At 43.5% G+C, this 15,827-nt stretch overlaps 1 protein-coding gene across 2 annotated transcripts in view; it reads left to right on the forward strand.

The window, feature by feature from the left end:
- Nucleotides 1–15,827, forward strand: part of CRHR2 (corticotropin releasing hormone receptor 2) — a 147,857-nt gene that overhangs the window by 89,259 nt on the left and 42,771 nt on the right. For both annotated transcript variants that reach the window (XM_053960634.1, XM_053960642.1), the window contains 2 exons: nucleotides 12,690–12,807; nucleotides 15,325–15,478. In XM_053960634.1, coding sequence (XP_053816609.1) covers nucleotides 12,690–12,807; nucleotides 15,325–15,478 — 272 coding nt within the window. The remainder of the gene's footprint in view (nucleotides 1–12,689; nucleotides 12,808–15,324; nucleotides 15,479–15,827) is intronic.

A 15,827-nucleotide genomic window follows, 5' to 3' on the forward strand; every position in this document is an offset into this window, starting at 1 on the left:
GGTTTGCTCCCTTCCCTCCCTCCACTGACTCAGCCTCATTGTCCCACTGAATCACAATCTCGCACTGCTGAAGCAGAAATTTTCCATAGGAGGAATTCTGCTATCAGCAATACCAATCAAGCTGAAGAAAAAGGAAATAATTTAAAACAATCCAAAGGATTAAAATACTTATTTTGAATTACATTTTTCCTTTGCTGTTGCTGATAATGCAGAAACCCAACTTGCTTTGTCCTGGATTTTCCCTTGTCACTGTGCTGTTAGAGCATCCTCTGAGGCAGAATAAGAGTTCTTTGTAAAACTCCTGACTTGTTATTAAACAATGTGCTGGCAGTGGCCAGCAGTGACCTGAGTGGATTCCACCAGAAGAAGTTTTATTTGTGCAGTGGTTATCAGAGAAGAAGTAGGGGAAGAAAGGTATTTGTTCTGGGAAGCATCCACATCCCTGCTGAGTTTTGAATCCAATAAAGGACAGTGCTGACAGGAAGACAGGCTGCAGATTAAAAATGATATGTTCTTGCTGGATAAAGGCAGCTCTAAAAACAACCAAACCCACAAACATTGCCATAACATCTTTGTCATTACTATGGTGGCAGTGAAAGCAAATTGAAGTCTTGTGCTGTCGAAATTCTGCTTTCCTGTAGCCCTTAAATTTAGCTCTTTCTATTTCCCCAGTGAAGCATCTGATAAGTTTTTTTCTCATAGGCCTAGGGCAGTGTCCCCATTCTTTTTTATAATTACACACAGATTTCCTAAATCCTACATATTATTTCTCCCCAAAAGACTGGAACATTTATTTTTCCCTCAAACAATATAATCACTTCTTTTATTCTTTTTCTCCCTCCTAACCATCTCCTATCTACTTTCCTTTATCCTCTCCTGTTCCAAGCTCCTTTGAACTACCCTTTTGCTCTTCAGTCTGCTGCAGGCTTGGCAGGATTGCTGCTGCAGGCCTCTGTTTGTAAGAATGGAAGAGTTTGATGAAGTGATTTGTAGAAACCCATCAGGAGAAATGCAGAGCATCAGTACAGAGCAGGTTTCATAGAGCAAAGTGAAGTGACACCTCTCAGAACCTGCAGACTGAGGCTATCTCGAGTGGGGAGGAGATCTGCACGATTAGTTCTGGTTTGCATTTAAAAGGATGAGGTTTCTGACGTGGTCAGAGCAGGCTCCACATCTAAGGCACGATATTTTCTTCTTGTGGAGCAAGAGGAAGGAGCAAGTCCCAGGTCAGGACATCACCTAACAGAGCTCATGTCAATGCTCCATGTCCCCCATTCGTGATTCAGGAAATTTTAAATTTCCCCATGAATCCTGGGGTGGGGTGGGGTGGGTGCAATGTGGGTTTGAACACAGCTTTGTGCCACCCTGTAGCAGCCCACAGTTAAGTCCACAGAGAAAGGCAGGTATCAACGCTAGAAATGAAGGGATGGGACTATTTTTGGGCTAAGAACGATTTATTGCTCAGTTAAACATCAGTTTCAGAGGCTGTGAGATTTTAGAGAAGCAAGCAGTCAGCCATAGCTCAAGAGTAGTCACAAGTTTCTTTGTTACAAGGTAATATAGAACTTTCTAACTTAATAAACATTTGCTATAGGATTTATTTTGCTTTTCTAACCTATCACTTTCACTTACTTCTGCTGCATGGTGGATACTTTTGTTCAATAGTCTTCTGTCTCACATGCACATGTATGCTTTTATTATAACTTCTAAACTCTTAGCTTGCTCTATACAACCACACCCCTACATTATAAACCTTTCACTATCTTATTAATACAGTTTTTCACTTATTTAAGGCATATTCTTACTTGCAACTACAGAAGCACAAGTTTATGATTTTTCTGCTTAATGTCTGTGTACTGTATGTTTACATCAATCCAAGCTTCTTCTAAGGCTGCAGATCAGATCTTTCAGTGTCTGTGGAAGTTTTTGTTTTTCCAATTCCCACAGGCAGGAATGAAAATTATGGAACTCTGTAAATAAGAGTGAGGGGGGCATCTTTAAATACAAAACACCTGAAGTGCCTGTACTGCCTGAATCTCTGTGAAGGGTCTTATCCAATGAACTCAGATGAAGACCAGGAACACTTTTCCTATTGATTAACCCCAGGCCATTGCCTTTGCTTCCCACTGCCTTTACTCACCCCCTCTTCATCTCACATCTGTAGGGCTTGTTCTTTACTCTTTTTGTACAGAGCCTACCCCACACAAAATAAAATCCCAGACAGCAGGGCCCTCATGAGCTCCTGCAATAATACCAGTGATTAAAAGTGTGCCCAGAGAGCTCTGTTCTTAAAATGTGAAAGGTTTCACAAGCTGCACCTGGAACTGTGGTGTTGTAACCTAGCACAATGAAAGCCACTGAGGAGTGTTGTTGCTGCCTATAAATTCATCACCATGGGATAAACAGTGGAAACTGAAGAGCTGCTTATGATCAAGGGCAGTGTCAGTGCAAGGAAAAATGGGTATAGATGTTCTACAGACAGATTTGTGAGTGGATATGAAAGGATGGTTTCCAGCCTATAGAGCAGAGCAGTGTGGTTGAGGAAAAAAAATTTAGTCAATCTAGAGTACCAGGAATTTATTAAATGCTTTTGCTCAGTTCCTTTCTTGACCTGAGGTTTGGAGGCCACTTTCTGTCCTGTGCTAGAAATGTGTTACTGCTGGTATCTTTCTGTTGCTGCCAAGATTTTGGCTGTGAGTTTTTGGAGATGGACATGAACTTGTTTGAATTCTGATTATAGAACTGCTCTTACAAGATCTATGTTGACTGACAAGCTAAAACTTGTCTGTGTTCTGCTTCTGATGATGATGGAATTGTTTTGGGAACAATGGAGCTTTTCCAACACTGCAGCTTTTCCAAGATTTCAGAGAAGGGAGGAAAGCAAAGTTGGGTCTTTGCAGTTTATATATGAATCATGCTCAGGAGTGCAATTTGATTTAAAAAAACCCACATCCTGAGTCATCTCTGGGAAGGAAAATCAGAGAATATGTTTTCAAGATGATGTTTAGAGTTATGAACTGCAGATGCACCTGCAGGTGTTCAAGTGTTAAATGGTTCCATTTCAGTTTTCACCCATGGAATTGCACACGTAGGTCCCTCACTAACTCCACTGTAGTTGTTCAGCACTCAGGAACCTTCTCTTCTGCCTAATCTAAAAGATAATTTAGGTGCTGGAGGGTGTCCAGAGAAGGGAACGGAGCTGGGGAAGGGTCTGGAGCACCAGGAGAGGCTGAGGGAGCTGGAAAAGGGTTCAGGCTGGAGAAAAGGAGGCTCAGGAGAACCTTGTGGCTCTGCAGAACTCCCTGACAGGAGGGGACAGCCGGGGGGGTCAGGCTCTGCTCCCAGGGAACAGGGGCAGGAGGAGGAGAAATGGGCTCAAGTTGTGTCAGGGGCAGTTTAGGTTGGATATTAGGGAAAATTTCTTCTCTAAAAGAGTGGTCTGGCATTGGAACAGGCTGCCCAGGGCAGTGGTGGAGTCACCATCCCTGTAAATTCTCAAAAAACATGTGGATGTGTCACCTGGGGACAGAGTTTAGGGGTGCTGGGTCAGTGGCTGGATTTGATGATCTTGGAGGTGTTTTCCAACCTACACAATTCCGTGGTTCTGTGAATTCTGCTGCTTCACATTGCTCTTGTCAGCTAAAACATGAGAGAGGGGAGAGGTGGAGGTTTCTGTCACCCCGAAATGGGCCATGGACACCCCTGGCAGCTCTGGGTTACCTCTGCCTGTTATGGGAACAGCAGCTTCCCTGGGGACGTGCCCAGGCTGAGCCACTGGACACATTTCCTAATGAGCACCATGAGAATGAGGAATTCAGACCAAGCACAGGAATGATTATTTGAGAGGTTGCCAGTTTTTCCTCAATTTCTGGCCAAATGCTCCAAAATAATGAAATATTTCACACCATGTCTTGGTGTAAATGAGGCCAAGGAGAGTGTGAACAGCAGCATCAGCAGCTCAGACTTTCCTCCTTGGTTTATCACCACAGTATCTGCAAATGTAGATAATGTAATAAACTTTGCTAATTGTGTAATTGTATTAAAAGTAAAAAAAATAAAAACAAAAAACCAAAACAAAACAAAAACAAAAAAACCCATAACCTTTGAATTCTCTAGCTGGTCATTTAAATTAATTTTGTTTCAGATTTTTTTTTTTTTTTTTTTTTTTTTTTTTTTTTTTTTTTTTTTTTTTTTTTGTATAATCCCATAAAGGGATTATGAATGAGGACATGCTGTGCACTGTATTTCCCAAACAGCAGCCATAAGCCAGATCAGCCACTCTGAGCTCTCCCTCTCTGGCTTCTGAAGTCCTGTCTCTGATTTGTGCAATCCCACTGCAGTGGTCACTCTCCATGGAAAACATTCACCTTTCCACAGTGTGGGTTAATAACTACAACTTGTGTCAGAAAACCTGAGCTGCAAGGTGTTTTCTGCTCAAAGAGATTCTTTGCAGCCCTGTTTTCTCTTTGTTCAAAAATTACTGGCATCTGAACACCATTTAGCAGAGCAAATTAGAGCAGAGTCCTAAATCTTTTTCTTCAGCCACGATCACATGCTGCAGTAAATGAAGTGATCTGTATTTTTATCATTCTTGTGAAAATTGGGAATTTTCTCCAGTGGGTGACTTGGTGGCAGAGTCAAGGTTGGAGGTGTGTTTGTGGAGTATGCAGGGGCTGGGTTTCAGTTATCCCTTATTTCAGCAGTGAGCACAGCCAGTCTGGGGCTGCCCTGCCTCTTGTGTGCTTTGTTGGCTGCATCCCTCCCACCCCTGGAGCATCGGTGCTGGCAGCCTTTGTGTCTAAAGCAGGCAGGGTGCCCCATGCCCTGCGATTAAAAACTGGCTTGAAGGCAGGAGAGCGAAGCTTTGGAAAAGACAAACACACAGATGGTTCCACAGTGGGTTTATTTCTAGGGTCTCTGCACACCCTAAATACTCATGGAAGCTGCTGCTTCTCTTCTTCACCTGAGCATTTCACTCCTGCCCTCGTGATAAAGCTGTCACTTCCTTCCAGGCTTTCATCCTCCCCTTGCTTTTCCTGTGGGAATATTTACATTCCCCCAGGCAACTGCCACCAAGAAGCTGATTTCCCCTGCCAGCCTCTCCAGCTGCTGTTCCCATCTGGAAGCATTAGCAGCTCCAGAATATGTGCACTGATTGAGCACACAGGGAGAACCATGGGGACCTCAGGGGAGGCTTCCATGTGGGTGAAAGCAAATGGGCCCTGACAGGCACAGAGCCTGGGAAATAACTTCCCACTCCGTGCCATTTATGGGTTGTGCATGTGCTTTGCCTGCCCTAGAAAAGACTAAAGAGGGGAAATAGTTTTTTTTAAGTATTGTCAGTGATTCTCCTTCTGGCCTGCTCCAGTGGTGAGATGGGAAGGGCTCCAGCAAAGTGCACTCCTATTTCTCCTATCAGCTGTTTCCAAAGAGAGACTTTGGGACAGCAGTCTTAATTGAACATCATTATTAATGGAATACTACATGAATTAATAGAAGGTTTCCAAGCTTCCTTAATAAAGTTTTCATTTGCAATTATTTCTATGCAGATGATTCAACTGATTCAGTGAGCTTTCAACCACGCTGGTGCATTATTATGATTGTTAATGTTAATTGTTTGTCTCATGCTTTGAATCAGAAAATAGTGGCTCTGTGCATCCCAGAGGAAAAATACCACTGTATGGATAGAGTGAGAAAAAAAAACAATAAATCAACAGAAAGCTACTTTGAGTTTTACCAGGGTTATTTATAGATGTCCATTTGTGAATCAGTGAGGCCACTTTCATACAGAAAGAGTTGATGTGATTTTCTTTCTGCCTTTCCAGGTCTCACAATTTTGCAAGTAAAAGGAATGGGGTTTCTATTTCTCTGCTTTCTCTGTCAAATCACACAATTAAGGTCATTTGGTGGAACTAACAAGCAGGACATCCTCTCTCTACCAACAATCAGAAGCTCTTTCTGCCCACCTCTGACCCAGGCTGCAGTCAGCTGCTGGAGAATTTTGCTTTTTTTTTCCCTTTGCTGCTGTTTTCCTTCATGGAAGCCCAGCTCTGACACCTGGACATGAGGCAGTTCAGGGTGCTGGTGGCTGGAAACTGAGTCAGGGAACAACATGGTCTGCTCTCAGATCAAATAAAGGAGTTCTTGTGTATAATTTCTCACAATACACCTGGCTCTTGATTTACTTATTAGGAAGGCCAAGGAGAAGCATGTTGGCTTTCACCTTAATTGCCTCTTCATGTCCAACCTGCTGCAGAGCTGAGCTGAGTGCTCTGTGTGTGGTGAGAGGGAGGCTCATCCCAGATAATCTCATCTGCTCTGGCACTCTGGATTCACTGCAATACACACATCTTCCTGCAGACCCAGGGAAATTCACTGAGCTTGGAGTAGACCTCTAAGATCATTGACTCCAACCATTACCCCAGCACTGTCAGGTCCACCACTAAATCATGTCCCCAAATGCCACATCTAGATGGTTTTTTGAACACTTCCAGGGATGGTGACTCCACCACTGCCCTGGGCAGCCTGTTCCAATGCCTGACCACTCTTTCAGCAAAGAAATTTTTCCTAATACCCAATCTAAACCTTCCCTGGTGCAACTTGAGGTCGTTTCCTCTGGTCCTGTCCCTGTCCCCTGGGAGCAGAGCCTGACCCCCACCCGGCTGCACCCTCCTGTCAGGGAGTTCTAGAGAGTGAGAAGATCTCCCCTGAGCCTCCTCTTCTGCAGACTAAACACCCCCAGCTCCTCAGCTGCTCCTCATCAAACTTGTGCTCCAGATTCTTCCCCAGCTTTGTTTCCCTTCTCTGCACAAGCTCCACTAGAGTTGTCCCCAAACTCCTGCAAATACAAAACAAGGCACTTCAAAACTCAGTCTCCCATGAGAATGTGCTGTCACTTGCTACACTCCTCTACCCAAAGCCTTTGAAACAGGTTTGGTGTCATGTGGACCAACCCATGATGAAAAAAACACAAAATTCTCCTGGTGACACCATCCTTGGAGCCAGGTATTGATGGTCTGCAGGTTCTTCCTCTTCATTCCTTCATCATTCCCTCCAAATGGAAGGATAGAGAACGATATTTGTGCTTCTTGTCCCTTAACCAGTTGTCTGGAAGGACATGTCTGGAAGACATGAAAACATGAGAAGATGAAGACATGAAAACATGAGGATGTGAAGACATGAACACATGAGGAGATGAGGACACCTCTGCTAAACCCACAGCAGGACTCGTGAGCATCAGGCCATGGTCAGAACCTCCTGCCCTTTCAGGAGGAGGTGTCTGGACACCTTTCAGCAGGAAAAGCACTTGTTCTTAAGAAATCATGAGGAGCCAATCAACCCTTTCATTTACAAAGCCAAGATGCCTCCAGTGGCAATATATTTTCTCTCCATGTCAGAAATTGTCTGTCCTTTTCTCTTCTCAAGCAAATCCTTTTCCTTCTGCCTGCTCCTTCACTCAAGGTGACACACACCCCTTGTTTGTGCCTGTCTGAGCTTGCTGTATGTATTTCAGGGGGATATTTCCTGCCTAAAATCTGCTGTCAGGCACAGCCAGAAGTGAGATTGCTGCATGAACTGTGCGACTGCAGGATGCAGCACCAAGCACTCCTCCCAGCTTGCTCCCACAGCCCATGGATGAGCAGTTTCTTGCTGTCCAGATCCAGGCTTTTTCTGTTCCTTCACCTTGCAGCTCCCACAGGACAGGGTGGGTGCATTTGTGAGGAAATGCCTCCTCATCCAGCCCTCGGGGGTGGGCAGACAAGCAGAGAAGAGGAGCACACACAGACAAAGGTGTTCTACTGTGCATGACAGGTTATGAGCTCTTCAATCCATCGTGTTAGTGGAGTAATCCATGGTCTGACCCAGTGAACCTAAACCACAAAAGGAGTCCAGTGACTCCTGGGAGGAGCTGGGGCCACCAGTGAGGTCATTTAATGCATTTAGTTGCAACCTCTGATTCAGGAATATCTTCTGAACTGCTGGGAGCAAGGAGGTAAGAGCAAGGACCAACTTGCAGTTCAACTCTCCTGTTTCCAGAGCTCTTTCCCAAATTAATTTTTACCGATCCCCACAGGGACTGAGTCCCAGCCTAAATGGCACGTTGGTCTGAGTGAAAGATTGAGATCAGAACATAAAGACATAAGAACTTATGTCTTTATGTTCTGACCTCAATCTTTAAGTCTGTGGTGAGTGAATTGCTGCAACTTCTCTCTTCATTGCATCCATCACCAGGGAAGAGCTAGCAGAAGAGTCCAGCCAAAGCTTTGACCAGTGATTTTTATCTGAAAAGGATTAGAGTAGGAAGGAAATAATTAATTTCTCCTCAGTGGAAGCCCATAGCCTCAGGCTGTGTTGTCTTGTGAGGTGCCAGCCTTCAGGATCTCTGGGCTGGTGAATTGTGCTGCTGCTCTTGCTCCATTCAGCACACATCAAGGCTTGTAAAACAAGTGGAAATGGCACAAGTGATGTTACCTGACATGAAGATGAATAGGAAACCTTCCATCATCCATTCCTTTGGGCTGAGGAGCTCTGAGTGGCTCTGTAAGTCACAACTCCTTGCCAGCAGTGCTGTAATTGTGTGAAGCAGCAGTTCAGCACCCAGTCCCCTCAGCTCCCATTTCTCCCCTCTCCCACATGATTCTTTCCCTCTGGAGAGGCAGCTCTCTGCTCTCTGTGCTCTCATTTTCTTCATGTTGCCACTGCCACCACCCCCAGATTGTGATATCCCTCTCCTGATGCAAGAACAACCCCAAATTTCTTATCTTCTGGATTTTGAGGGAATTCATTCATGCCAACCCCTGTGCCTCCAGAAAAGCTCAGTTCACTGACTTTAACACAGCTTCATGTGTTTTAAACTCCACCTCCTGCCAGCTGCAGCGTGATAGGAGTATTCTTTTTCTGTGCTGCCAGTGAGGGCAGTTATTGCTGCTCCTGGAGCACTCCACAGAGCAAAGCCAATAATTAATCAAGGAGAAAGGAACTGTGGGGCTCATTGTCATAGAAGTCTGATACGAGTGTTTTAAGTTTTCAAAATGGGACAGGTCATTTTCATGAATAACAGGGGTATTTACATTTAAATTAAGGTTCATAAATTTAAGCTACCTCCTATCTACAAAGAGCCAGGGAAAGACCTGTGGGGGATAAATGACTCCTATGAGTATTCTGAGTTTATTTTCCTCAGGCTTTGAGATGAATGAGTGTGACAAGGTCAGCTTTGTCCTTTCAGCAAACATTAGCTGTGCTGCAGGTCTCCTGTTGTTCAGCACCTTTGTTGCCCAGTTTGGGAAGTGTCCTTCATTCAGTGCCCACCTCAGAGTCCAGCCTGGCTGCAGAGGTGAGTTCTGAGCCCAGGGTGAGCTCCTGAGCCCAGCAGAGCAGTCTCACTCGTGAATAAAGCCTGGAATGAGGAGACCCTTTCCTCAGAACCCCTCCAGATGCTTTACACCTGCTAAATTACAATAACTCCACCCACCAGCAGTGCCTGAAAATGAGAGCAGCTTTCCCAGGTGGCTGCCCAGAGATTTTTTCCCTGTTCCATGCACTGCAGCCTTGCTGTGCCCTGCAGCCTCCACACTTTATGGTCCTGCAGATTCTCCCTCCCCACTACAAACCTGACACAGTTATTTCTCAAGCTTTCCCTGCCCTTGGCTGTGAATTGCATTATTGCCACTGATTTCTGTGCTGGTGGTACTTTGTAGACAGAACCAGGGGCTCTGGGCTCATTGTGGACAATAACAAACTTTCAGTGTCCAGTTGAGATTGTTATTAAAATAAAATGAGAGATAAAAAAAACAAAAGAAAAAAAAGGAAAAAGCTTAAAATCATTCTGTGCCTGGGGTCACTTCACTGCTGAGTTATTTGAGAAAGTCTGTGACATTTTCAGACATCTCTCAGATTATATTTCATGGCTCTGTTAGCCCCAAAGACAGGAAGATTTTTAGCAGCTGAAAGCACCTATTTACCATCCAAGGCACACACCCAGTGTCTCCAAAGGGGAATGAGGCAGTGGTGTGAGGGTACTCATACCCAAAATACGACTTTTGCTGAAGGCAGTGGGACAGGAGAGCCAACTGTCCCTGCTTCATGTCCAGAGCCAAAGCTTCAGGCTTCATTTTGGTCAATTCCAGCTGCTGGCCACATTTATACCTTACTTCATTTTACACCAGGGGCACACCACAAACGGGGCTTTTTGAAAACAAAGAGTGTTTTGATAATGATCTGTTTAAGATTGGAGGTTTCCAGCACAGACCAGACCCTCTTGCTCTGGGTCCTGCACAGACATCACTAAAAATCTGAAGGATGCAGAGTGATGGGCAAAGAATAAAAACCAGTAGGAACCAAGAAGCAGTAAGGAGCACAAAGATCATGTAGGCACTAGATAAAACCATAGAATTGCTAAGGTTGGGAAAGAAGAGATCATCAAGTCCACTGAGTTTGTCAAAGACAATGTGGTTTTGATGACTGGGATCTTCCTGGAGGGAAAATCTCTTTTTTATGATCCAAAAATCTACAACTCTTTATTTGATCTTGTTTGCCTGTCTGTCCAGTCCAATGTCCTGCTGTAAATCTTGTGGCAGTAAGATTTCCCCTAGCCAGATTTAGTGATGTTCCAGCTTATGGGATGATTAAACTAAAAAATATCTAAATATATCTATATCTAAAAGGATGCCTGCAGCAAGGATTTTTTTTTCCATATGCCTTTATCTTACATTTGCCAAGAAATACATCCAGGTGGCAAGTGTGCCAAATCTGTTTTGTTGTTAAAGCTCTCAAAAGCAATTAATGTCATCTCAATACCTCACAGATTGACCTGAATTTCCTTAGTTTTAGTCCCCTGCCTCCTTCTCTCCCTAGAAGCAACGTTTCAAACTCATCCTTTCATTAGCTAATCCTTGACCTGGAGGGAGTGAATAAAACACGTAGGTGAAGGGGAGCTGCAGGACATTTTTGGGCAGGATGATGCACAGGGGACAGCCCTGAGCAGGATGTTTCAGAGCCAGGTGCTCTCCTGAAGCTCAGCCTGGGCAGCTTGGTTGCCTCATTTCTTTGAAAGCCAAACCCTGAACCTCAGCCTTTTGTTCAAAGTGAAATTCTCAAAGTGAGACGGGTCTGACATGTCTGAGAGCAGCATTTTGGAGTTTGTAGCTTAAACAAAAGAGAAAAGGTCTGATCAGCTGGAGATTTGTTCTCCACATTAATTCATCATGAGTCACTGAGGCTCTCAAACCAAATACCCATTTCATTCTGGCAGCCTGAGCTGTTAAACTCAGAGGTGATTTTAACATTGGCTTAGCAGGGTTATACTTCTGAGTGTCTCTCTGTAAGTATCTCATATGTGGGAGGTCTTCTGGTTTTTTTTTTGTTTTTTTTTTTTTACTGAATTGCTTGAAATCTCTGAGAGATTTGTGGGGCTGAAGGACATCACAGAATTGCTTCTGGCCCTAAGACTGTACAATGAGTGTTTTATGGTAGGAAAATAGTGTTTGTTGTTAAGAAGAGTGGCTTGTTTGCCTTGCAAAAGACCTGAGGCAACAAAAAGTTGGTTTCTGGATTGTGCCTCTCTTTTTGTTGTCCCTGGGGTGAGATCAGTCCCTTCCAGCTGAGCAGCTTTGAGCCACTTTCTGTGTTTGTCCCACATTATCTGGCAGCTTCCCTGGCCAGTAGGGAGCCTGATATGGCCACTGCCAAATCCCAGGAAGTGCTCTGGCTCTTTGAACCCCTGTGGAAGTGATTTTCATAAATGGAGGGGTTTGCTTTTAGCTGAGAAAAGATCATTTAATTGAAGATTCTGTAACTGCAACGCTGCAACTTGGCACTTGCCAGCCTTTACCAGCTCACAAAAAATCAGAAGAGAAATGTTCTGGTCTTAAATGACTGAACCTGTCACGAGTAACTCTGTCTTGCTTCAGTGATGCTTTCTTTTCTGGCAAAAGCATCATGTCCTGGCTGCCTCCTGGAGCCATTTCCAGCAGCAAGTATATTTCAGATGTGCCCTCTTTTGTTTTAATGGCACTGTGTCCCAGCTTACTGTAGCTCATATTTTACATTGTGCTCATAATTGACATTGCACCTGAATGGGGGCTGGGGAGGGACCAAAAGCAGACACAAATATTTCCTGATGAAGGAGGATGTGCAGCTCTGCCTCATTTAAGGTACAAGTTTAAGCCTGCTAAGCCCAGGATTGCAAAGCAGGCAGTTTGTGCTCTCCTGTTGCATTAATCCAGACTGACACAGGTGAGCCTGTTCAAGAATTAACCAAATGTAAACTATTCCAGCTTTGCCACTCCAGCACAAATATTTGTCACTAAATCTCCTTCTGTGAGCAACTCAGCAGCCTCCAGGGCAGCCTGATTGTTCAGAGGCTTTTCTATCAATTCCAGTTGTTCTAGAGATGGAGGGAAGGGGAGCAAAACTAATAACCAAGGATGAAATGACAGTTTGAATGTTTGATTTTTTTTTTCCAGTAGATCCAAGCAGTTTCACTCGCTTGACTTGATTCAATTGTGTTGTCAAGACAAATTGTCCATGGCTTTGCAAAAACACAAACCTCTTGTTTCATAGAGTAACAGAGGGATTGCAGGGGGATGAACTGCAATGAACAGAATTTACTCATTTGTTTTACATGGTTATTGATGTGTGTGTGGATATATTCATTATATATGTTCACTTCAGTGTGTTTCCCTGCTCAGGAGTATCAGATGCCTGCGGAATATTATCCACTGGAACTTGATCACCACGTTCATCCTGAGGAATGTGATGTGGTTTCTGCTTCAGATGATAGACCACAACATCCACGAGAGCAATGAGGTGGGTGCAGGGAGGTGGCAGGGCCCTGCCCTGGAGCTCAGGGTGCTGAGTTTCTGTGTATGGATATTTCAAGGGACATTTAGCCACGTGCTCAGAGAGATTCCCATGCTTGCCTTCATTTCAGTGTCAGCTGGGCACTCATCATCCTTGATTAGCTCTTCAAATGTAAGATTTGACATCTGAACTTCAGTGCCATGCTTTGGGAAAACAAACAGAGAAATCATTACTGCTCACATAAAGGAGATGTCCATGCATAAATCTCTATTACTGCTCATCCAGACGCTCCTTTGAGAAAATGTAAATTCTGTTAATTCAGTGTTTGCTCTGTCTGTGCTTCTGGCAGTCTCACACTCCAGAAGATGGAGTTTAGGAGCTTTATGGTCAACAGTTTCATGCTGTGTGACTTGCCCTCACGATTATGCTGCAAATCTTTATTGAGATTTTTACAGCTATTTAGGAAAAATCTGTTGGAGACAGGACTCAAATACCACTTAAAATGTGAGCACAAAGTGACAATGAAAATATAAACCTGCAAATATAAGGATGGATCATCACATGCCCCAGTTTTCATTAACTCATCTTTTCTCTGCAGCCTTTTTGGGAAAAGCTTGGTGATAACTTTGTTATGTGATTGTGGGATAAGTCAGTCAAAATAACACCACCAGAATGAATGGGAACATCATTTATTTTAGCTATTGATGTGATCTCTTCTGTGCTGATCAGTGGAGATTAAATAATAGATACAGAAGCATTCATGTGGAAATATCTTGCATTAAGTTTATAATGCTTGCAAAAAAAATCAAGAAGGAATTGGTGAAGTTATCTGGAGCCTAATTGTGGGTACATGTGGGGATCAAAAATCCTCAGTCAAATAAACAGAAAGGTGTGAACTGAGGAGCTCTGCAATTTTATTGAATTCTATTCAATTTTAATAAATCCACAAAGGACTTGCTCAAAAATTCATTTCATCCTGGTCTCCTATGGAAGTCGTGCAGGGGGAGATCTCACTGCCATTATTTGTATTTGTTTGTCCCAGAATCTTCCCAATCCACCAGCCAGTTCCTCTTAGTTCTGACACAGGAAAAATTGACTTGGATGTAATTCTTTTTGTACAATTCCGGAAAGGAAAGGGAAAGGAAAGAGGAAAGGAAAGAGGAAAGGAAAGGAAAGGAAAGGAAAGGAAAGGAAAGGAAAGGAAAGGAAAGGAAAGGAAAGGAAAGGAAAGGAAAGGAAAGGAAAGGAAAGGAAAGGAAAGGAAAGGAAAGGAAAGGAAAGGAAAGGAAAGGAAAGGAAAGGAAAGGAAAGGAAAGGAAAGGAAAGGAAGGAAAGGAAAGGAAAGGAAAGGAAAGGAAAGGAAATTTGGTTTAAACAAATGTTTGAAAACAAAATGTTTAAGCTTCTTCTGGGTTGTTTTGGGCTTTAATCCTATTTTAAGTGTGAAGCCAAACTAAATTTCAAATGTTAATGAAATAATACAGAAATGAAAGTGTTAATACATCCAAAAGATTTCTTCTTTTTATTTCCATTCAATACACAGAAGTGATCACAACTTGTGGATGGGCTGCCATTTTGTAAGTGTGCTTCTTGCCCAGTAAATTCTTAAATCTCAGAATTTTACTGGGCTTGGTGGTGCATCTGTTGCTGTGTTGGCTGCCTGTAGACCATCAGTATCTCCTGCATATGAAGGCTAAAATAAAATTAACTGAGGGTAAAAGTTGGAAGTACTCACTAGAGTTAATTAAAAGGCTGGAGAATGGTGAGACCAAGATGACCAAAATCAGTGAGAGCAGAGAACCCAGGTAATGAGAGTTGTGCTTCAGGGAATGCTCTCAATATCTGCTTGGTAAGAAGGAAGTTTTCCCAGACTTATGTGAGCAGCACTGTGGAAATGACCCTCAGTTCCTTGTGATTTATTGCTGGGATGTTCCCATCTGGAGCTAATTGTGCTTCCCACAGCTGTGCTCTCACTGCACAGCCATTCTGGGGAGAAAAAACACATTTTCTCACATTTTACAAAAAATTCCTGTTGAGGTTGTGGCAAAATTCAGAGGTGATGTGTGACGTGGTGTGACTTACAGAATGAAGCACCAGTGGCAGGAACAGAGGGGATAAATTGGATGATAAAAACATGCCTTTAAAGTATTTTTTTTAATTTAAATATCAGTTGTGCTCCTTCCCCTCAGTGGAAATTAAGCAAGACTGTGACACTGACACAGCTCACCTGTGGTGACATGACCTGCTCCTCTTGGAGGCTTGCTCTGGAACCTGAATTTTCCAGACAGGTTTGGTACAGCAAATCCTGCATGTTATGGTCAAAGAACTCAGCAGAAGGTCACAGATGGATCTGTGAGTTCCTGTCAGCACCTAAAATATTGTGATTCCAAGCCACAGGATAAATCTGCATCCCATGAGTGAATTCTACCATTGATTTTTTTTTTTTTAAGGGAATAACGACATACAGAATCTTTTAAATGTTCTCACCATGATTTAAAATATTCTTTTCTGTTCCCTTTCCAGCCCTGGTGTCGATGTATTACCACTGTCTACAATTACTTTGTGGTGACCAACTTCTTCTGGATGTTTGTGGAAGGCTGCTACTTACACACTGCCATAGTGATGACCTACTCCACAGACAAGCTGAGGAAATGGGTCTTTCTCTTCATAGGATGGTGTAAGTGACCTTTGTGGTTAAAATGGTGTTCTGTGGTACCTGGCATTCCAGTGTTAAAGACAAAGAGAGGCGAGAATAAATATTATAAATCCCCCTGGGGTGAAATCTGGACCACTCAGTCTGAACAGACACTTCTAAGTGAGGAGCTGACTTGAAAAAGAGCCTCATTATCTGCCAGTCCAGCCCCACAGCTGCTGAGGGATTTGTTCCTAGAAAACAAAGAGTCACACATCATCTTTGGACTGTCCTTGGGGCTACTCAAAGACTCAGCTGTGGCAAAGCTGCCTTTGGGATGCTGTGGTCAGTTATGGTTCCTGAGGTCAGAAAGGGATGTGGAAAGAACTGGAGA

The sequence above is a fragment of the Vidua chalybeata genome, chromosome 1 (genome assembly GCF_026979565.1).
Source record: "Vidua chalybeata isolate OUT-0048 chromosome 1, bVidCha1 merged haplotype, whole genome shotgun sequence".
Taxonomy (NCBI): Eukaryota; Metazoa; Chordata; class Aves; order Passeriformes; family Viduidae; genus Vidua; species Vidua chalybeata.